We start from the raw sequence: 23,269 nt of genomic DNA, 5'->3' as shown, positions 1-23,269 counted from the left end.
AACCTTGGAAAAATTCTCCTTACAATTTAATGGCTGTATCCTGGAACTGGTGAGATTCGCTTTTCAACTTATATGGACATTAACTGTCCTCAAGTCCTCTGCTTTTCATGGAGTCAGTTTCCAAGGCACACCACACAGAAGTTCAAATAGTTGCTTGCCCACACATGGCTAGCCTTGTAGCCAAAGTGAGCAATGGAAGTAAGAGGAGGCTATGCCATCACTAACCTTGAATGTAAATATGTGTTTTGCTTTCAACCAGAAAGGCTGTGTACACTGGCTGTTAGCATCACAGCAACAAGCTCGTTTCAACACTGTAATTAAGACAAAGTCTATTTTGGCAATCACATTAATGACAAGTCATTACAACTCTTGTGTTGAAAAAGTGAGTGGCTCTTAAAAGAGCCTTTGGGATTAAATACAAAAACCACTTATTTTTTGGGATCACTTAGAGCTGGTGTACTTGGTGACAGCCTTGGTGCCCTCGGACACAGCGTGCTTGGCCAGCTCCCCGGGCAGCAGCAGGCGCACGGCCGTCTGGATCTCCCTGGAGGTGATGGTCGAGCGCTTGTTGTAATGCGCCAGGCGCGACGCCTCGCCCGCGATGCGCTCGAAGATGTCATTGACGAACGAGTTCATGATGCCCATGGCCTTGGAAGAGATGCCGGTGTCCGGGTGGACCTGCTTCAGCACCTTGTACACATACACAGAGTAACTCTCCTTGCGGCTGCGCTTGCGCTTCTTGCCATCTTTCTTCTGGGCCTTAGTCACAGCCTTTTTAGAGCCCTTCTTGGGGGCCGGAGCGGACTTGGCTGGCTCAGGCATAGCTAACACACTCCCAAATCAAACAACTGTGTTGTGGCTACCCAGCTCATAATATTTGCAGAGCTCCTATGCAAATATGGTATTTAAAACCTAACACTTTGATTGGACAAATTGTATGGTGTCATGCAAATCGAGTGACAGATGTTCTCCTTTTTAATTGGCTGAAAGATTTAAGATCATTGTAGCCAATCAAGCAGTGTAATTTACAATTCGGCTTGTAAGTATAATTGCTTCTCATTTGCTAAAGGAAGTGGTATTTTCGTATCTCTGTTTCCTTGTCTAGCAACTTGCTTAGACTGTTAGAATGTCGGGCCGCGGAAAACAGGGTGGCAAGGCTCGCGCTAAAGCCAAGACTCGCTCCTCGCGGGCCGGGCTCCAGTTCCCCGTGGGCCGAGTGCACCGCCTGCTCCGCAAGGGCAACTACGCCGAGCGGGTCGGGGCCGGGGCGCCGGTGTACCTGGCGGCGGTGCTGGAGTACCTGACGGCCGAGATCCTGGAGCTGGCGGGCAACGCGGCCCGCGACAACAAGAAGACGCGCATCATCCCGCGCCACCTGCAGCTGGCCATCCGCAACGACGAGGAGCTTAACAAGCTGCTGGGCAAAGTCACCATCGCTCAGGGTGGCGTCCTGCCCAATATCCAGTCCGTGCTACTGCCTAAGAAGACAGAGAGCCACCATAAAGCCAAGGGGAAATAAATTGCAACATTTAAGTTTTCGAGCTTTGAGGAGTCAATTTTAAACAAAGGCTCTTTTCAGAGCCACCCACGTATTCATTAAAAGGGCTTACATTATCCTTATTTAAGCGGGTTTTTAAATTATTTTAGCAGACTTTGTCAATCTGGATGTCAGTATTTACACTCCTTTGAAACCCAAACTAATCCAGTTTAAAGTTACAAAGGAAAATAACTTTTAAGTGAAAGTGATGTGTAGAGACCTTGTGTAAATAAGTAGTCAGTACAGCAATCCCTCAGCGTTGTAAGCCCTCAGAAAAAGATACTGGTAGAATAATACATGGTAAATGTTAAAAGTTTAGATGCAAATCTAGTTAGTTTAAAATCTTCAAGGGCATTTAAACCACTCCTTAAGTACTATCTCGTGTTTAAAGAAATTGTTTTGCATCTCAATGTGACAAATCAATCTGCAAAACATACTTTTGTTTTTAATAGCCAATCTCAACCTACTGAGCTGAGCGCTAATTAGTTGTAAATAAGATTACAATACTGCATAGCCCGGAGCTAGAATTTATTTAGCTTAACAAAGGGTTCAGCATGACTTTAAAGAACATACAGTAACAGTTGTGTACCATATACATATGGTTTGCATATCTTTTAACACCATTTTACATGAAGCTCAGTTGAAATTGTGAAACACAGTGGGGTGCTTTTCTGTGAGGATGTTATAGTTAGTGAAAAGTAAATGTGCAAGCATGAAATTTACTCAGAGTTAATGGTCTTAGTGCATTCCGAAAAAGTTTATAGAAATAAATTTAAAAATTATGTAAGAATTGAGGCCTGCTCAGGTCCCAACCTGTTTGTGCTGTGGGGTTGTTATCTTACTCATAAAGCAGAGGGTTTGTCTTCTGGGAAGACAAAGTTGTCCTCTACTCTGATAAAACCTCTCACACAGTTGGCTTCAGCATCTTCCATGAAAAGGAGATTGAGGGCCTCATGTGGCTGGGTTTTCATTTGAGGTAGAGATAGAAGACTGTAGTTATAATCAGACCACCCAGAGTCGGGTGTAGTTACCTCCAGAACTTTTCACTGTTAACCCAGTCTGGGATTCCTGGTAGTCATAGAAGTGGATTCCTTAATAATGAGTAATAATAATAATAATAGTTTCCAAAAGGTGTTATTTCCTTCTTTTCTCTCCCTTTCCCTCTCTTTTTTTTTGGGTTTTCCGGTGCTGGACCGGAAAACCTGCTAGACAAATTCTAAAAGAGCTGTAACACTCCTCTCTTTTTTTAATATGGCTGTAAAGAACCCTCAAACATATGATCGGGTCACAAACTATACAGGTGTAAATTATTTAGTTTTTGTAAAATCTGAAACGTTCATATGTTTTTAAAATACAATACATTGTAATCACAGGGATTCCTTTCTCCTGTGGCCACAGCTCTTATCCCAAGCCAGAAAACTGACACTGGCACATGTTGGCTTGGAATACACTGCAATGGCTCATACAGTGATTGCCATGGGCAAGCCACATAAATCTTATGGGGAAGCCAAGAGGCAGGCCCCCGGGAACACACAGAAGCTAACTCTGGCCAGCCGGGGAAGGAAGGTGAGGGAATACCGCATCCTCCACCCGAGGTATTTATGTACTGGAGCCCCTTCTTGACTTAGTAATAATTCAGAGACTGAGTCCAAATTGAACTGCAAATAGATGTCCAATGGAGCCTGGCTTTGAGGGAGCTGGATACAGTAATATAATATTTACGGCTAATATTTAATATCTAAAACAATAAGATTTATACTAGGAACACTAGGACTGTGCTACACCCTGGTGTTTGATGGGCCCATTTTCGTTATTAAGCTGCCCGGCTTGACTCAGTGACTTTCCATGCTCAATAAGGACACCTCAAGTACAGGCTCTAAGGCTTAAAATATTTTTATATTATATGTAGTCCAGCAAAATGGATCTCCTTTCAATCTTTTCCTTCAATATTAGCCTTTGAGATAAGTAAAATAATTACTAGTTCTTTTGGGTTAGTTTATTCACTAAATTTGTAACTGGGAAAAAACAAAAACTAATGGGGAAGGTAGAGGAGGGTGTGTTCAGGGAGCCTGGTTTGGGGATGACAATAAGCGTTCAGGATTCTTTTCCAGTTCTGCTTTCATATGATCTCTGGATCCCCCAAACGGATGGTTCTCAATCAACACTTTTCTATAGCAAATACTGTAACTACCCCCTTTACTGATCAAAAGAAAGCCAGTTTCAGGTGCCAAAGTTTATTTTTATTCCGCATACAAGATTAAGCGTTGTAATAATTTTTGTTAAGTTCTGAGGGGAAAAGCCAAAGAGCATTCTAAAGAAACAGCACACTGAAGACAGAGGCGAGAATGGGCTAAAAACAGCCATTCAAAGGCGGGTTCAAGTCATCGGGGAGTGAACCTCGCCACCAATACCTTCACTACGAGCCTTAAGGAACAAATGCCTTGTCCAATCAGAAAGGGACTCTCTTTATATATACCGGTAGAAGGGGGCAGGCTTTCATTTTTCCATCAGATAGCTGTTTTCGGGAAATCTGTCATGGCTCGTACAAAGCAGACCGCTCGCAAGTCCACTGGCGGCAAGGCGCCGCGCAAACAGCTGGCCACCAAGGCGGCCCGCAAGAGCGCGCCGGCCACGGGCGGCGTGAAGAAGCCGCACCGCTACCGGCCCGGCACGGTGGCCCTGCGCGAGATCCGCCGCTACCAGAAGTCCACGGAGCTGCTGATCCGCAAGCTGCCGTTCCAGCGGCTGGTGCGCGAGATCGCGCAGGACTTCAAGACCGACCTGCGCTTCCAGAGCTCGGCCGTGATGGCGCTGCAGGAGGCGTGCGAGGCCTACCTGGTGGGGCTCTTCGAGGACACCAACCTGTGCGCCATCCACGCCAAGCGTGTCACCATCATGCCCAAGGACATCCAGCTTGCTCGCCGCATCCGCGGGGAGAGGGCATAGATTTGCTTTTCCCGATAAGTGCTAACCTTCAACCCAAAGGCTCTTTTCAGAGCCAACCACCTTCTTCTGTGAAAGAATGCTGTATACTGGTAGTTATGTTACGAGGGAAGAAATAGGTGCCGCCTCCATGGAAAAGTAGTATTACAAGCTCTTTAATAAAAGATTATTTGGGTGGCTCTGAAAAGAGCCTTTAAGATACTGAATGAAGTAGGTCTTTCAAAATTTTTCTTACTTTTTGGCGGCCGCCTTTTTTGGCTTGGGCTTATGAACTTTGGCTTTCGCTGGACTCTTGGCCACCTTCGGTTTGGCTGTCTTCACCTTTTGCGGTTTCGGGCTCTTGGCCACTTTCTTGGCCCCGGTAGCTGTTACTGTTTTTCTCGCTTTTGGGGTCTTCTTGGCGCTTTTCTTGGGGGTGGCCGCCCCCGTCGCCTTCTTGGGCTTCTTAGCCGCTCCTGCAGGCTTCTTGGGCTTGGCCGCGCCCGCCTTCTTAGCCTTGGGCTTGGCTTCCCCAGTGGCCGACTTGTTGAGCTTGAAAGAACCCGAGGCGCCAGTGCCCTTGGTCTGCACCAGGGTGCCCTTGCTCACCAGGCTCTTGAGACCCAGCTTGATGCGGCTGTTGTTCTTCTCCACATCGTAGCCGGCGGCGGCCAGCGCCTTCTTGAGCGCAGCCAGAGACACGCCGCTGCGTTCCTTGGAGGCGGCGACAGCCTTGGCGATGAGCTCGGACACCGGGGGCCCGGACGCCTTGCGCTTCGCGGCACCAGCGGACTTGCGGGCCTTTTTCTTCACAGGCAGTTTTTCCCCTGGAGAAAGAGCAGGAGGCGCGGCAGGTACGGTTTCAGACATGATTGTTGGTTTGAATGCCTAACAGTAAAAAAATAAAGTCTCAGAGTTGAGTAACCAGGCTTGTGTGTGTGTGTGTATATATATAAGCACAGCGCCACTGCGAGCTGATTGGTTCCCAGCTGTCTTCCAGCCTGACAGCAACCTAGTCTCAGCTCTGTCCCGGAGTTGTGTTTGTTACAATTCAGGAAAGCAAAAAATTAAAAATTTCCTGTGGAGGAAGCCCCCCAATTATATTCTATAATGAACCGGGACAGCTCAGGCTTTGAGACCTTCATAGTTTCTTCCTCCAGTTTTTGTCACTTTGGTGTCAGCCTTTTTCAAAAGCCCCTGACACTTCTACAGATTTACAGGTCAGAGAGACAACTTTTGATTTTCGTTTAAAATATACATTCTTCTCTTTCTGTCTTTAATAGCTTGCGCTCAAGTGACATTCTATACAGTCTTGACTTTTCGAATCTTCAACAACTGGTTGATTCTCATTGAGATTTACCCAGAAAATCTGTTTCATATAAGGAGAAGTAACACAGGTTCTTTCAGGATTTCTCTACAAGAACTGTAGTAAAGGCTGCTTGGAATAACAGCAATATCTGATAAGAAAAGTCACTATAAAGTCTGAAAAAGTTTTATCATAGCCTTTTGTGACTATTTAGAGGCTTAATTAATTTGGGGGTTTTCAGCATTCAAAATTTGTGTAGGAAAATGGCAAAAGCAATAATCAGTGATCCTCTTGACATGGTAGTTGGCCTTGTGTTGCACTAGCTGATGGCAGAGGAGATTCAGGTAAAGACATAAAATAGAGTTGGAACCCTTTATGGGTTTTTAAAAATTCTTTTATTTACATTGACTTTATTAGGAAGGATCAGTTATTAAAATGTTCACAAGCTCTTGGGTTTAGTGTTCTGTCATGTTTCTGGAAGATAAACTTTGGAAAAGTATACAAATAAGAGAATTAAGGCATATACACCCGCACAACATTCACACACATACTTACATAGAGTTCTCTTAAGAGAGGGAAATTTTAAAACGTTTATATTCACTATTACATTTCTTATTTAAGCAGGAATATAGGTTTATAGGAAACACATTATAGCTTATGCTTTATGTTCAGTAGGAAATAGATTGATAATAGAAAGTGCTTTGACTTTCTTCTTTACTCCTCAGACTATGTTTGTCTTGAGCATAGTCTATTAATTTTGAAGCAGCCACGGACTTCTAGGTATTTCTAATAAAGTTTATGAGCCCTTTCCCACAATAATGTTTTTCGGTGCTTGAGATAAAATATATGGGATGGGGTCTTCCTAGGTGGCGCATTGGTTGAGAATCTGACTGCCAATGGAAGGGACACAGGGTTCGATTCCTGGTCCAGGAAGATCCCCACATGCTGCAGAGCAACTAAGCCCATGGGCCACAATTATTGAGTCTGCACTTTAGAGCCTGTGAACCACAACTACTGAGCCCACGTGCTTCAACTATTGAAGCACACGCGCCTAGAGCCTGTGCTCCACAACAAGAGAAGCCATGGCAATGAGGAGCCTGCACAGCACAACGAAGAATAGCCCCTACTCACTGCAACTAAAAAAAAAGCCCATGCACAGCAAAAAAAAAGACCCAACACAGCCAATAAAAAAAAAAAAAATACATGACATGACAAAAGAAAGCAGCTGTATTAAAATACCATTATTAAAATTATCAAAAATCCAAATTGGTGGAGTATTAACATGTGCTTCTTCATTAATACATTAAATAACGAGATTATCCATATGACCAAGAATTACCATAGTTTAGAAGGTGTAATATCTTTAAACAATGTTAGAAATTGAGATATTGACAGCTGCAACTGCAACATGATGTGAATATAGCACAGGTCCTGCCACTCACACTGTTTATTTCCTGCATTCACAAGCAGAGGAAATACTAAGTTTCACTTGGAGCATAATAAAAATAAAGATGGAGTTTTTGTTCTATACAAGTTCCCAGATGCTCTGAATCCATCTATCTAATCCAGATTAAGAACTCCATTTTGAGATTTGGTTCTGTACACTGTAAACTCATGGAACAGCTTTGATGAACTTGGTCCTCCTCACAGACTGTGGAGAACAGCCAAATATATCCAAGTCAGCTAGAACTCAAAGGAATTAACCGTACGTTAAATCTTCCTAAGTATTTATTATTTTGAGGAGTTCACAGAAGAAAGTTTTAGTAAATGAGATAATCACTTAGACTTTTACTTTATTTTGGTTGCATTGGGTCTTCATTGCTGCTTGTGGGCTTCCAGTTGCAGTGAGTGGGGGCTACTCTTCATTGTGGTGTGCCAGCTTCTCAGTGAGGTGGCTTCTGTTGTTGCAGAGCACGGGCTCTAGGCGCGTGTGCTTCAATAGTTGAAGCACGTGGGCTCAGTAGTTGTGGTTCACAGGCTCTAAAGTGCAGACTCAATAGTTGTGGCCCATGGGCTTAGTTGCTCTGCAGCATGTGGGATCTTCTTGGACTAGGAATCGAACCCTGTGTCCCTTGCATTGGCAGTCGGATTCTCAACCACTGCACCACCAGAGAGGTCCCTAGACTTTTGCTTTAGAGGGGTGAATCTTGAGCAAAGGAGTTGAGAGCAGACCCGGTACTACAATATGTCATAGATAAGGTTGAGTGGTTGTGTATTTGAAGTTATTATTTTAACCAATTTGGATTATTATTATCTTTTAAGTTTAAGTGCTCTATAATTTACACTTTCATGTACATTTAAAAGGAAAAAAACTGAGTACAGACTGCCCAAGGTCAGAAGCTAGTATGTGGAGCAGTCTGTCTCCAGAGCTTAACTGAAAAGTGTAATTCAACCTGTTTGCAGAAATAGAATGTGGTGACAGATGTATCAGAAAAAACCTGTCCATAATTAAATATGTAATCAAACCACAAATCTTAGACTTACAGCAGAACAAGGTTTTTATCGGTTTGGGATATACATATTTACAAATCTACAATGCAATGCTCAGTGATTTTTAACCTGACTTGAACTCTTAAATGTGTAACCTTTTATAACTTGGTGGAGTTATCCAGACTGCATACCAAATAGCTCTCCTTAGTTAACCAAAGAGCCATAAATGGATAAAACAAATGGAAGCTTAAACAATAAACATATGATTTGTTTAAAACCATATTTAAAGTATTTTATAAGGGACCATAGCATGTATTAACTGATTCTTTCCTATTCTGGGAAGTCTGAAGAACAAGTATCAGGCTTCTTTGCGGAAAATGTATGAACTGTTGCCCCACTTAATGGCCGCCCATAGTGCATGACTGCACAAACACACGTATACATGTATAGCAGCATTTATTAAATCTCATCTCCTGGATCCATTGTCGCTTCAAGCGCCCCTCCTAGCTGCCACAGCTCAGAGCTAGGGACAAATAAGCGAAGGGCGGGAATTGGATGTGGTTACCGCCCCTGCTGTTGCAGTTTTCAAACAGGTCCGTCACATTACTATAAAAGTTGTAAGCGTGCAGGCTGAGATCTGTGTGCTGAGGTTGCAGTCGCTGACTTCGCAATGTCTGGCCGTGGCAAAGGCGGAAAAGGGCTCGGCAAAGGCGGTGCTAAGCGCCACCGCAAAGTTCTGCGGGATAACATCCAGGGCATAACCAAACCTGCCATCCGTCGCTTGGCTCGCCGTGGTGGTGTTAAGCGTATCTCTGGTCTTATCTACGAGGAGACTCGCGGGGTACTGAAGGTGTTTCTGGAGAATGTGATCCGGGACGCTGTCACCTACACCGAGCACGCCAAGCGGAAGACTGTCACTGCCATGGATGTGGTCTACGCACTCAAGCGCCAGGGACGCACTCTCTATGGTTTCGGCGGCTGAGTTCAAGGTGGTCACTTTAGTAAAACCAAAGGCCCTTTTCAGGGCCACCTATCTTTTCATTCGAAAGAGCTTTGCGCTGTTTTAATGTTTTATGAAGACGTTTGGGTTAGCACTGTTAACTTAAGTTCATCATAGGGCGTTTACTTTTGAATAAGTTTAGTTGCGATCACCAAAGCTGGTCCGTAGCCTCAGGCTGAACTGTATGTAGCGAAGAGGCCAATTTAGGGCGGTAAACTGCAGGTGAAATTTTTGGCAATTGTCAGTGAAGGAAGCTGTGGAGCATCACAAGAGACGACGTAAAGTCTTACTAGGAAAACAAACTATAAACACTGAGCCCAGGACATTAAAACAGCCTGCCTTCCTGGATATCACCTGATAAAGCGTGGGAGAGAAGGGAGATGACCTATTAACGTAAAATATGTTGAAGGCTGTCAACTTTTACCAGAGAAACGGAGAAACAACAGTTAAGGGTACTTGGAAGTTAAAAACATTGTAAAGCAACTATACTGAAAATAAGAAAAAGTACTTGGGGTTCTGTCTTGTTTAAAAGTGGAATGGAGACAGGCCAACTTGTCTCTGCTTCTCAGAGCTGTACTCCCAGCCCTGCAAAGCTCGTTTCTCTACTCCAAAGGGACCTTTTATTAAAGTTGCTATAAATGCTTGATGTAAATACACAGGTTTATGTTTACCAAGTTACTATGTTGGCTCTTTATTTTTGAATATGCTTAGATTTGACTACAAGCAGATTTACCTTAAGTTATAGATGATGGTTGCATACCACATATCCTGACAAAAAGTGCTGCACTGGGCCTTTCAAACCCAGGTCTTCCTGATTCAATCCCATCTTGTTCACGCGTCAGGAAATAAAGGCAAAATAAGCAGTTCTCAAGTGGGTTACCCGTTTTTTTCTTACCTCCTGTAAACTCTCTACAACCTCAGGACTGTCAGCATGCCACTGTATTCTTTGGTGTCCTCGGAATGCGTTTTATTCTGTGAAAAAATCTTGGATTATCATGATACAACTGGCATTTTTTCCCCAATAAAAATTGTTCACTGTATTAAAATAAGGTATAGCTGGACAGGTGGCTCCCTAGTGTGCGATAACATTCCTGGCTTATCTGGGAGCAGAGGTGAGTATGTGGCTAACTGTTCTCCTTGGAATGTAAGTAGAAGACATTCCCAGGCTTTAAAACCTTTCCTCTTCTTGCCAGCTATGAAGGTTTTGATCTTGTTTGATCCAGTAGAGACCCTCAGGCTGTAAGGGTGGCAGAACAAGAGTTCCTGATTGATCAGGAGGGGCAGAGCTGCCCCACAGAGCTGGACTGATCACAGTGCATCTGTTCCATGCAACAAGACTGTCTTTAAGCTAACTTATTGTTGAGTCTCTGTTATAGCAGCTTAACTTTACCATACGAAATACTGTTTTCTCAACTTATTTATCAGTATGACTGGGCTTCCATTGGCCAGAAAGCTCTTTTAAAGAAAACTGATGCCAAGGGAGCCTCTCTCCTTGGGATCTCTTCCACTGTGTTCCATGCTAGACAGAACACAGAATAGGGGCTCATTACATGTGCGAGATGGATGAGTGGGCTGTCTATATGTCTTAGGCAGTTGTAATCCGGATGTTTCAATCTGTTTCTCTGAGGAGAGTGGTTTTTAACAACATGTGGATCAGAAGCTCCTTTGAGAAACTGGTAAAAAGTACACATATTGGACGTAGATATTTCATGGGGCTCATGCAAGGAACTCCCAGGGCTCCATGGATTCCAGTCAACAGCTTGGAGTCTAGGATTTCAGAGTCTGAGAGGTAAAGATCCAAAATTTAAGGCTAGAGAGGAAAGGACAGACAAAATGCATAAAGAACACATTGCACAAGAGTAAATTTGTCACCATTTCTTCACCACGTGGAATAGACCTATATATTCTTGAGAAGTTAGATCAGGTCTTAGCACTTTATAACTCAGAATGCAAGATAGCCCATTTGGAATAATTTTGATTCTCAGAGGCCTGAAGGCCGAAATTGACTGTATCTCACGAGACTTAAAAGGAAATAAAAACAGTGGGGAGTTTATTTTGAGCCTCATTAAGGAGGAAGTCTCTGAAATTTTCTTAAGTCCCTTTGAGTTTATCTTCCATTGCTAGTCTCGGTAAATATATTCAACAGGGTCTAAATATTTAGCAGTCTATGTCATTGAATAAATTATTTATTAAGCTTGCAAGAAACATTCCCAACACTCCTCTTCAGAGATGAAAAGGAGCTGGAAACCTTGTATGGAGGGATACTTATTCTTTGTCTCTGTGTCTTTGGTTAAGTCGCTTAACCTATCTATGCCTCTGTTTCCTCATCTGTAAAATGGAGATAACAGTAGTTCCTATCTTGCAGGTTTGGGGGTGAATAATATTAAATATTTGTTAAGCAAATGCTCCATACTTTGGCTATTGTTATTATTATTATTATTAGCATTCTTATTTCTCATGACATTTTTCAGAGGCCCAGAGAAAAAGAAAGTAGCATTTGAACCTTGAAGACATACACTTGAAGTCCTGAATTACCATTTTTTTATCTTTTTGGTCTGTGGCAAATTACTAACCACTGTTCCCTTATCTGCAATGTAGGAGAAACTTTGTATTTTTGTGAAGACTGAGTGAAAACATAGAATTATGTGTTTATGTATATGTTCAACAAATATAGTTTACATATATTCTTAAGAAATTGTGAGTGCATTAATGGAAGCTCATTTGGAAGTAAACATAAAAAAACAATTCCAGATGATTTAAACAAAATAAAAAATTCTCTCACTAGTTAAGTTTGCTGAGCACACTTAAGGAATTACTGAACACTTAGTTTTGTCTTTTTCTTCAGTTCCTTTTCCTAATTTCTAGGAAAACAAATCTGATTGATCCAGATGGGCAGATGCCTGCATCAATCAAATATGATGGCCCAAGACAGAGGGTAACATTATGGTCACACATGGGGCTCAGCCCTGAGTGGAGTTGTTCCCGGGAAAGAAGTAATAATTGTGAGTCCTGAAGTTGTCCCAGATGATGTCTGGGCTGTCCTTCAGTACCTATAACCCGAGTTCCCAGTGATCTCTATTAACTAGATCCAAAGCTCATGTTTGTTCTTAGCCTTCTAGACATCACAACAGTTGGTTATGTCCTCCTTCGTGAAACACATTATTTTCTTTTCTTTTGTGCCTCCACTTTCCTGATTTTCTCCCAAGCTCACTTGTCACTAGTTAGAATCTTTTGCAGTCTCTTTTTCTCTAAAGTTTGGAGTGCTTCCAGGATAAACTCACTTCTTTATTCTTCCTCCATGGGTAACCTCCAATGTCATGCCATGCTGACATTAAAACATCTACTTCCAAAATTTTCAGAATTTCTCTGTCCAGTCCCCATTTTCCTTTGATTTCCAGACTCACATATACAACTACCCACTTGACATCTTTAATGGAGTGCTTAAAGGACTTAAACATTGTCAGGTCCCATTCTCAGAAAACTCATCCTCTCCTAGAATTCTTGATTATCCATCCAAGAACTTTATTAGCACCGTAGGGTAGTGGATAAACATACAACCTTTGGAGGCACACTGCCTTGTGTCTAACACCAGTCCCCCACTTTGTTCAATAAAAAGGAGAAGAAAGTTGTGTCTAGGTGGTGTAAATGTTGAGCAGATGAGGTGAGTTACTGTTTGCAAAGAGCTTAGTATAGTTTCTGAAACATATCAAGGGCTCAACAAATGTTACCTACTTGTTTTTCCACCCATAAAACCTAAGTTTCAATAAATCCTTTGGACTTTCTCCATCTAAGTCTAAATCTAATAATTTCACCAGGATTATTGCAATAATCTTTTGGTTTTATTCCCTGCTTTTTTTCTACTTTTGATCCCATAAAATTCATTCTCCCCATAGCAGGAGAGTTCTTAAAAATTCTGAGAGTTTCCCATGACACAATAAGAATCTGGGTGCCTTCCTTTTGCCTATAACGTCCAACATGTTCGGGTACTGTTTTGCCAAAAGCCTTACTTTTGGTTTCAAGTTCATAGGATTCGCTAGCAAAATAACCACTGCACACTCAGTTATGCAAGAATTTAGAGTTTATTGAATTAACAAAGATTACAGTATACATTACTAAGAAAGAATAGTAAAGACAGAGGTTCATACAGCACCGAATTGGGGAAGCACTTACATCCAGATCCAAGTAGCAGCAATCTGGAGTCCCAATGTTACAGCATAAGAACAAGCAACATAGCAAGAAACAAAGGTAGATACATCACCAGATTGGGGAAACACTTACATCCAGATCCAAGCAGCGCTGGGAAGAACCTGGAACAGCGATCTGGAGTCCCAGTTGGGAAGGGTCTGGAGTGTGTCCACTCCATGCATGAGACTTCAGATTGGAGTTCTGGGGGCTCCTGCTTATAATTCCAGGCCACAAACTGATATCATCAGTTTGTGTGTAAAAATGCAGCTTTGGATTTACTTTAACAATGTTGTTGCTTTCATCATGTGAGTCACAAGATTTTCCAGACCCTGGGGGACTGGCCATGTCCCCAGGGCTCAAGAAATTCCAAGACCCCACTCCTGTTCTTATCGTTAGTGCCGCTTGACTTGCTAGCAGCAATTGTTAGATGTGTAAGCAGGTGCGCAGTCCAGGAAGGGTCACAGGTGGGTCAGAGGCCTGTTTCTGCCTCTGAGGCCTGAACAAGACTATATTACTAATTTCCCCAAGAGGTACCTATTTAATCTCCAATCTCATTTTTTTACCCCTTTACTGTATTAATCTCCTAGCACACAGACCTTCCGTTCCTTCAGCACAAACTCCCCCCTGCCCTAGAGTTATTTATACCAACAGTTGCTTGGCCTGGAACTTTTATTCCTTGGGTTGTGGGTTCCTTTATCTAAAACATCACTTAGTTACTATCACAGCACCTGGTTTTATTTCAAATAATTTCATAGGCCTCAGAACTCCTCTCTATTTGAAATTATCTTGCTGAGTTACCAGTAGGTTGATTCTCTCTCTTCTGCCACTTGGATATCAGCCCCAGAGGATCAGCCTGTCTGTCTCTCTCACTGCTGTAACTAATGTCTCTCACAGAGGCAATCCAATCAATATTTGACAAAATACTGAATAAAATTGCTTCAGCTGTTTTCTGATTTGTTTCTTGTATCTACTGCTCCTTTTTTGCTGCCATTTTTTTGACTTGGGCCTTTAATCCCTTTCATCACTGCCACTTCCCTTCAGTCCAGCTATTGTACACCACTAGAGACACATTCCTAACACTGGAACAAACTATGTCAGTCCCTGCTCAGAAGCTTTTTGTCATCTGCAAAATAAATCTAAACTTCATTGTTAGACATCCACACACTTCACCATCTTCTACCATAAACTGATCTTTACCCCCAGGGAAGCTCATATGGGCAGGGGCTTTGGTAGCTTGTTCTTCACCGTACATTTGATGTTCTCAAAGCCTCCTACCAAATAAGCAGCAACTGCATCTGCTGGGCACTTTTTAGTAAGTTAAGTTCTCAGATGTCCCCCAGAGCTAATGGAACAGAAACTTTGGGATTGGGACCAGCAGTCTGTCCTTTATCAAGTTCTCTGGATGATCCTGATGCATACTCAAGTGTGCTTCATCTCCTCAGTACATAATGTAGTGCTTGGCACTTGAATATGAATGAACTTGGTGGATGCTCCTTCTGTCTGCCTAGAAGGCTCTTCCATCAGGCAGTGCAAATGCCTTCCCAAAGGTCATTTGCCCTCTTTCATTTCAAATATAGCTTCAATTTTGTTAAAGTCTCCCTTTCCTCCCTCCCTTTTCCTCCCTGCCTTTGTACTCTAGGGAAGGCAGAGTCCCTATCTTAGCCTCAGGAATGGGGTTCAGATTCAACCACATCAATCCTAAGGGTCCCATATCCCCTTGGTAATGATTAAATTGGGGGGCCAGCTTCACAGACAGTTGTTTGTGGTGGTGAGAGCCTTTAACAGTGGAGGCCAGCTTCCCCAAAAATATAATAATGATTAAGCTGAAATCTGAGTTGTTGATCAATAAACTGTGTGTGTGCTGGGGATGGATGTGGAATCAGGGGCATTTCAGGCAGAGAAAAACTGTGAAGGCTGGAAAAAACTAAACCACACAATGATGAAGAAACACAAAACGAAAAGCGGAAGAATCTTTTGAGGTTGGGTTGGAGAGTTAGATGATGGCCATACTTTGCAGGGCTTGTGGCCATAGCAGATTTTTTATTTTTGTGCCACAGGGTATCATACAAAGGCTGTATGCAGTTTAAAAAAAAGAAGGCACCCACAGTGACTCTGGAATGGAAACTAAATTCCCTATGAACAGAGGAGTTTCAGTATTACCTAAAAATAAAATTAAGGTGATCCGAAACAGTTGAAATGCAATTGTAATTTGGTAACCTGAAAATAGATTTATTTGTATCTTTGTGCTTATTTTACTTACCTTTTTGAGACAATGAAAGGGAGACCAGATAGACTGGCCCAGGAGGCTGGCTAGGAGTGTTTCTCAAGGATAGTCATAACAATTGTTGAGTGGATGTGGCATTTTCATTTACAGGTGAGGTGCCCTCCACCGAACCTTTTTCACCTAATTTTCTGAAGGACGCCTCTACCTTGCAGTTTCCGGAGAAATGAGGGAAGAAGAGCCCTGCTCTTTATTTTCCGGGGTTTAATCACTTGGGCACTCTGTGATCACAAACAGAAGGCTTCCAAACCTCCGTGTTCAGCTCACAACATTAAAAAGCATCTGTACATCCATCAGTTCTTCCTCTCTGCGTTCTGAGCCAGGCCTGGGTCCCTTTCTTCTTCCCCGCCAGGATCGCTCCACAGTTTCTGAACTGAACAGTAGGAGGAGAGCAGAGGCTCGAATGGCAGCTCACCAGTGACTGAAAAGGACGAAATGGAGGCTGCAGAGCCAATCTTTGTATTATGTGGCTACTCCGGGGAGAAGACTGAGGCGGCTGAATACAGAATTCTGTGAATTTTGCAGGTCTAGTTTGTAAAATGCTTCAGGAGAGTGGGGATTGTATTCTTAAAAATAAATAAATAAATAATAATCTAATGACCAGAGCCTTTTAATTTTTACATTTTAAATATAATTTTTATTAAAAATTAACTAATTAATGAGTGAAGAGCTATTTCTGATTAAAGCCTTAAATGAGCATAATAGAAAAAAAGATTAAAAATTAATAAACTAAGTATTTGAATAAAGATGAGAGTTTTAAAAAACAGAGTAAACACAGAAGAAATGATTAGAGGGAACTAAGAGCAGAAATTAACCGCCAGAGCCTTTTTAAAATTCAGGAAAGAGATAAAATAAAAAGTATTTTTCCTTTATTGGAGAGCTGCACCCACCCAACATAATATGCTTGTAAAGAACCTTACATAAAATGCTTACCTAGGACTCAAACAGCTACCGGGGAGGGAGTGTGAGAAGGAATTAAATCCACACAAAAGTATCTGGGCGGAGACCAGCAACGTCATACTTAGGAAGTTCCGGTTTTACAGAGCGGGATTTTCAAACATAACTGGCCTTTTACAGTTTCGCTTTATATAAAACCAAGACCAGAATTTCACAAAGCACTGATAACAGCCCAGAGACCACCCTGAACAAATTTTATAAGGATGATCTGTAGCTCCAAGGATTGGGGTTAGCATGAAGTGCTTTCAGTCCACGTTCGCACAGGCTGTTGAAAACCCTTGTACGCCGGACGGCTGTCGAAAATCATATTCAGTAGGTCTGCCACCCGGAGATCGCTAACTTCATAAATGCTTTACTACGTTTTACTCTTCATAGTAACTCAACACCCAAAATATAGGAAACCACATCATGCTAGTGCACAGCTCTTGACTGAAAACGTGAGGTGGCTCTGAGAAGAGCCTTTGGGTTTCACAGCGACTACAAACACATTCACTTGGAGCTGGTGTACTTGGTGACAGCCTTGGTGCCCTCGGACACGGCGTGCTTGGCCAGCTCCCCGGGCAGCAGCAGGCGCACGGCCGTCTGGATCTCCCTGGAGGTGATGGTCGAGCGCTTGTTGTAATGCGCCAGGCGCGACGCCTCGCCCGCGATGCGCTCGAAGATGTCGTTGACGAACGAGTTCATGATGCCCATGGCCTTGGAAGAGATGCCAGTGTCCGGGTGGACCTGCTTCAGCACTTTGTATACGTACACGGAATAGCTCTCTTTACGGCTGCGCTTGCGCTTCTTGCCATCCTTCTTCTGAGCTTTGGTCACAGCCTTCTTGGAGCCCTTCTTCGGGGCCGGAGCGGACTTCGCTGGTTCAGGCATTGTGTCGTCGCTTTGTTTCGAGAGAAAAAAAAATGGTGTCAACGCCACTGGATCCTGCTTATTTGTAGGCAATGCTATGCAAATGAGGACTTAGTTTCGCAACTGCTGATTGGTTCGTTTACCTTGAGGCCTGTATGCAAATGAATGATTCCAGCTCTAATCTCTCATTGGTCATATCCTGATACAGTTTTCCAGCAATCAGGCCAGCTTTTTTACTCTAACTTATTTTTATAATAAGTTCTGATTCGTTTATAACAATTCAGATTAATTTGTTAACTTTAAAAACTAGAAGTCACTCGCTCCAGTGCTTTGAAATACCTAGGAGGCAAAGCTCGTGGCACGGTTATATCTCCGGTTTGCAAGGCCAGTTTACAGCTCTTCGAAAAGCTGTATCTTTACATTTGAATCTAATTCTAGACCAGTGAGAAGGAAAGGAAAAACTGAGAAGAAATAGGCGATATGCGGTCATACAGACAATTACGAGTACACTGTTTCCCACTGTACACAAAAATACAGAAATATAGCGTGAAAATAAAGGGCAGGGAATAAAATTACATCACTTGAAGGGAGATAAGAAAGAATTTCGTAGCCTATATGGCTACAAACCTTTGAATTGGAAAGGATCAGGTCACATCCAGTTTAGCCACAAAGGAGGGTCAGAAATAGTTCTTAAGTCTATAACCAGTGAAAAGATTTAAAAAAAAAAAAAAAAAGAAAGCAAAACAAACAAACAAAAAACCCAAAAAACTAAAATGGAAGAACCTGGTGTTTAACACCTTTATTTTTAATTTATTATTATCATAGCCATCTTCATCATCATCTTGGGCTGAAACCGGCTTCTTAGCTAGTTTTTCCAATACCATCTTTCCTTTCTGCAGAGAGGTGTCCTCCCTAAATTTGACATTTTTCCCTAACATTCCGCAGGCTCCCCAGCCTTCCGCTCCCCCCAGCCTTCCGCTCCCCCCACCCCGCCCTGTTTTCAACGAAAGCTTCCTGAAATTAGTAACCTAGGTTTATAGCGCCTCCTAGTGACATATGAAGGCAAACATGAACCCCTTCAGGAGGGAAGCATGGTGAACTCAAGTTATCTAGATATACTGTACACAGATTGTGATTTATTTATTCAGCAATGATTTATTGAGCATCTATTTCTTGCCAAGCATTCTGTCAGGAACTTGGGATGTCCAAATATAAGCCTATAATAAATATTATCAAATCGAAGAGGAAAACAGACGCTATGGAGGGTCAGGATTCCAAAGAAACAATAGACTTAGTTTCCCTCTCTTTTCCTCAGACGATGAATTTCAGATATTGAAATTATCAGAGACTATAAAATAACTATTTACTGAAAGTTTAAAGAAATAAAAATGGAATAATACAATCAACGAACAAGAGATAATAAAAACCAGGATAAATTTTAAAAAATAATAATATAGAACTTCTAGAAATAAAAAAGAGTTATATTCCATAATGATAAAATAAAAGTCCACTAGTAAGATGTAACATTCGGGACTTTATATGCACCTGACCACTTACTATATAAGGCAACAACTGGCAGAATAAGCAAGAGAACTTCAAATTTACAGCTGTAAGGCAAGCTTCCGTATACTACTCTTATAAATCCAGGTAACAAAGAAAAATGTGTATGGTTATAGAAAATTTGGACAACAAAATGAACAAACTTGATCTATCTGTTATTCCTGCATTTAACACATAGAGATGCCCAATTTTTAAAAGCACACATTTAATAATTTCAAAAATTCAATACCAGCTTCAGAAAAAGTCACAATGGATACAAAAGAACCAGCTTCATATATACCACACTCTTTTATCATAATCTAATTAAAGAGCAATAGAAAAGTTTTTTTTAAGATAGTAAAAACAAAATCTTCCTATATGCTTGGAAACTAAAAGCACACTTCTAAATACTATGGATTAGAATATCATAAGGGAAACTATGTAATATTATGAGATAAATATGAATGAGAATAATATGTATAAAAATTGTTGGATGTATCTGAAGCTGTATCAAAAGGCAAATGTACTGAAATATACTGAAAGTCAAATTAATATTAAATGCATATATTAAGGAACAAGAAACACTAAAGATATGCAAACTGTGATGTGCTCCAAGGACAAAGAACAAGATAAACTCAAAGGGCCAACATTGCTGGAGCAAAGTGTTACAGGACTCCTATCACTCTGTACAATGCAACAGTTTCAATGTCTCAAAACCTTCCCAAGCAGCATGCCATGTCCCTTGCCCATCCCATACAAAGAAAGATATTTTTCTCCTGCTCAGAACACTAAAAGTATACATATTCTGCCCAGTCAGCAGATAACCACAGGTTCCCTGGCTGTAAAAACAGGCAAGCAACCCATGCTCATGGTCAACTGTCCCTGGCTACCAAGAAGTCAGGCCGCTGTTCTTGCAGCAACCCTTCTCTCGAATAAACTCTTATCTTCCTTACATTCTGCCTTGTGTCTGGAAATTCTTTTCCAACCTGCGCTCAGACCACGATGCAAACTAGGTGTTAAGCAAAAAAAAAAAAAAAAAAACTAAAAAAAGAACAAAAAAATAAATCAAAGTAAAGTAGAAAGAACTGGCCTTAGAATTCTTAGAATGTGTTGCACTGTTGCGAATGATATTCTATTTCAATTCCAGATAGGTTGTTGCTAATGTACACAAAGGTCATGAATTTTTATGTGGTATGCATATTTACCAACGCTTTTGAGCTCTTAATTAGATCTCATTCTTTGATTATAGATTCTCATGAAATTTCACACTGACATATTATTTAAAATGTCAACACTGAAATTAAAAAAAAAATGGAGATAATCCACAAGATTGTTCTTTGAAAATGCTTGTAACAATAGACAAACATCTAGAAAAACTAATGAGGAGAAAAAAAGTGTGTGTATAAATAAATTATAGGCATAGAAAAGGGAAACCTGCTACCAAAAAAGAGATGTAAAGAACCATAAAAATGCTATGAATAACTTTTACAAAAAATTAAACTTAACAGAAAAGGATCATTTTCAAGAAAAATATTAAGCAATTGGCTGAACAATCAAGTTATGATTATGCAAATATGACAGGCAGTTAAAAAAAAAATCTTTCCTGTACTCTTCAATCTAAATGATACCAAGCACAGCTGGGTTTTATAGCTATTAGTGAAGTTTAAGTAACTGATAATCCCTATTTTACAGAAGCTGTTTCAATAGAAAAATAGCTCTTCATTTTTTCTTTGAAATTGTGTACCCTTACTTCAACTGGACAGGAACAACACAGAATGAAAAAAAGGGAGAAAGAGAGAGATGAGAGAAAATTATAGTTTCATTTCACTTACGAAATTCATTTTTTTTAAAAAAAAGCTCTATTTGAAATGCAACCAAATGGAAACACAGAGACCATATTATTAAAAAAAAATAGTGTATCATATAGGGTTTATTCCAAGAATGGAAGAAAATTTTAACATCACAAATCTGCCAGTGTAAGAAATTAATAGAGAAAAACTGTTTTCATTTGCATAGATACTGTGAAAGTATTTGTTAAAATATGACACACCTTCATTATAAACATTTTCAACAAACTAGAAGGATAAGGAGTAGCTATTTACTTCATAAGGAGTAGCTACAGTGAGCACAACATTTAATAGTGTAATTTTAGAATGATTCCCAAAGAGTCAAAAGAAAGACAAAAGTTTGATGGTAATACTCTGATTCAACCTGGCACCAAGGGTCTGGTCAATGCCATGAGACAAGTACAAGAAGTAAGAAGGGTAAGGATTCAACAAGAAAAGATGTTATCTTTATTGTTTGAAAATAATATGTCATAAAAATTCATACACTCTATAAACAAACAATTAGAGCTTACAGAGCTTAAGAGGGTTGGTTGCTATATGAGTAGCATATAAAAATTCATGGCCTCTCTGGAATCAAAATAGAAAAACCGGACTCTGGGTCCAAGAAAAAATATTCCAGATCTGTATGAATAAAACTATGAAATGCTATTGAAGGATACAAAACAAGATTCACTTAAATTAAGAGAGAGACATATCCTATACTATGTTTATGTTTTGTGATGACTCAATATGCTAAAATGTTCATAAACTCTAAAATAACCTAAAAATTCAATATTATGCCACAAACAGCACCGGATTTTTGTTAAAGCACTGTAAAATTCATGTTAATGAGCAAAAGTAGTGAAGGTGATTCTCCGAAACAAAAAAAAACAAATAGAAAAGGAAAGAAATAAGAAACAGTAGGTCTTGATTTGGGGCAGGCAACCTAAGAGAGGCTAGGATCATCCTAGGCCTTGAGCTGTCTGTCAGAAACTATATTAAGCGTTTGTTCAAGTCTCTGTAGGCCAAGTCAAGAAGAGGGCTCAGGACTTTCTAGGTGGCGCAGTGGTTAAGAATCTGCCAATGCAGGGTACACGGGTTCGATCCCTGTTCCAGGAAGATACCACATGCCTGCAGAATAACTAAGGCAATGCACTACAACTACTGAGCCTGCGCTTTAGAACCCGTGAGCCACAATTATTGAGCCCATGTGCTGCAGCTACAGAAGCCCACGCACCTAGAGCCTGTGCTCTGCAACAAGAGAAGCCCCCACTTACCACAACTAAAAGGAAGCCCGCACACAGTAAAAAAGACCCAACACAGCCAATAAAATAAATTTATAACTTAAAGAAAAAAGAAAAAAAAAGAGGGCTCAGAGTAGCCTGGCTAGTTTGCTCTAAAGTTTACCTGCTGTGATTGATTCGGATTGCTTAGAGGTACAAAGAGATAATGTCTCCCCTGCAATGGTTTAGGGCAGGGACCCTGGAGCTAAACTGCTTGGGTCAGAATCCCCTTTGCCATTTATTAATTAGATGATATTGGGTAAATTATTTTAAGCTGTCAGTGACAATCTATCCAGGTAAAATTGGGATAACAATAGTTCACAGGGGTGTTACGAAGATTAAAGGAATTAACATCTGGAAAGCACTTGGAAATGTGTCTGGGTGAATGCCAAAAGAAAAAAAATTTTTTTAAGTAAATAAAAATAACTGGAGATGGTTGTGTGCAACCTTCACCCAAGGCTGCATTCCGTTTTGCAGACCCTATGCACTTTTGCCTTCCTGGGCTCTCTCCTCCGTAAAAATGATAACAAAAATAATATTATCAAAACTATATAAACATTGAAATATCAGTATTATATATGAGAACGTTTTCATCGACCTAAAAGTTCATTTTTAATTCTGATTTTAGAAGAAATTAAAATATTTTCGTGAGCCTCTGAAAGTATTGTGTTAGAAAATATGAACAGACCAATCACAAGTAATGAAATTGAAACTGTGATTAAAAATCTCCCAACAAACAAAAGTCCAGGACCAGATGGATTCACAGGTGAATTTTATCAAACATTTAGAGAAGAGCTAACACCCATCCTTCTCAAACTCTTCCAAAACATTGCAGAGGAAGGAACACTCCCAAACTCATTTTATGAGGCCACCATCACCCTGATACCAAAACCAGACAAAGATACTACAAAAAAAGAAAACTACCGACCAATATCACTGAGGAATTTAGATGCAAAAATCCTCAACAAAATACTAGCCAACAGAATCCAACAGTACATTAAAAGGATCATACACCATGATCAAGTGGGGTTTATCACTGGAATGCAAGGATTCTTCAATATATGCAAATCAATCAATGTCATACACCATATTAACAAACTGAAAGATAAAAACCACATGATCATCTCAATAGATGCAGAAAAAGCTTTTGACAA

General features: G+C 40.9%; 6 protein-coding genes and 1 non-coding gene across 7 annotated transcripts in view; 3 read left to right on the top strand and 4 right to left on the bottom strand.

Annotated features, from left to right (window-relative positions):
- Positions 1 to 441: 441 nt before the first annotated feature.
- LOC130831732 (histone H2B type 1-C/E/F/G/I) lies at positions 442 to 822 on the bottom strand. Its single transcript, XM_057700087.1, has one exon. It carries the CDS (start codon positions 820 to 822, stop codon positions 442 to 444), a length of 381 nt encoding a protein of 126 aa, XP_057556070.1.
- A 304-nt stretch (positions 823 to 1,126) lies between these two features.
- LOC130831717 (histone H2A type 1-like) lies at positions 1,127 to 1,519 on the top strand. Its single transcript, XM_057700070.1, has one exon. The coding sequence runs from the start codon at positions 1,127 to 1,129 to the stop codon at positions 1,517 to 1,519; it is 393 nt and encodes a 130-aa protein (XP_057556053.1).
- A 1,191-nt stretch (positions 1,520 to 2,710) lies between these two features.
- LOC130832135 (U7 small nuclear RNA) lies at positions 2,711 to 2,773 on the bottom strand. The gene has a single exon (XR_009048215.1). It is a non-coding gene; the product is annotated as a U7 small nuclear RNA (small nuclear RNA).
- A 1,292-nt stretch (positions 2,774 to 4,065) lies between these two features.
- On the top strand, positions 4,066 to 4,487 carry LOC130831711 (histone H3.1). The gene has a single exon (XM_057700062.1). The coding sequence runs from the start codon at positions 4,073 to 4,075 to the stop codon at positions 4,481 to 4,483; it is 411 nt and encodes a 136-aa protein (XP_057556045.1). The 5' UTR covers positions 4,066 to 4,072; the 3' UTR covers positions 4,484 to 4,487.
- Positions 4,422 to 5,366, bottom strand: LOC130831707 (histone H1.4-like). Its single transcript, XM_057700058.1, has one exon. It carries the CDS (start codon positions 5,327 to 5,329, stop codon positions 4,712 to 4,714), a length of 618 nt encoding a protein of 205 aa, XP_057556041.1. The 5' UTR covers positions 5,330 to 5,366; the 3' UTR covers positions 4,422 to 4,711.
- A 3,499-nt stretch (positions 5,367 to 8,865) lies between these two features.
- LOC130831696 (uncharacterized) overlaps positions 8,866 to 23,269 on the top strand; it is a 116,406-nt gene continuing 102,002 nt past the window's right edge. Inside the window, exon 1 of the mRNA XM_057700045.1 lies at positions 8,866 to 9,151. Coding sequence (XP_057556028.1) covers positions 8,866 to 9,151 — 286 coding nt within the window. The remainder of the gene's footprint in view (positions 9,152 to 23,269) is intronic.
- LOC130831737 (histone H2B type 1-C/E/F/G/I) lies at positions 17,026 to 17,492 on the bottom strand. The gene has a single exon (XM_057700092.1). The coding sequence runs from the start codon at positions 17,486 to 17,488 to the stop codon at positions 17,108 to 17,110; it is 381 nt and encodes a 126-aa protein (XP_057556075.1). The 5' UTR covers positions 17,489 to 17,492; the 3' UTR covers positions 17,026 to 17,107.

The sequence above is a fragment of the Hippopotamus amphibius genome, chromosome 11 (assembly GCF_030028045.1).
Source record: "Hippopotamus amphibius kiboko isolate mHipAmp2 chromosome 11, mHipAmp2.hap2, whole genome shotgun sequence".
Lineage (NCBI taxonomy): Eukaryota > Metazoa > Chordata > Mammalia > Artiodactyla > Hippopotamidae > Hippopotamus > Hippopotamus amphibius.
Note: the sequence above shows the minus strand (reverse complement) of the source record. Positions and strands in the feature narration are given on the sequence as shown.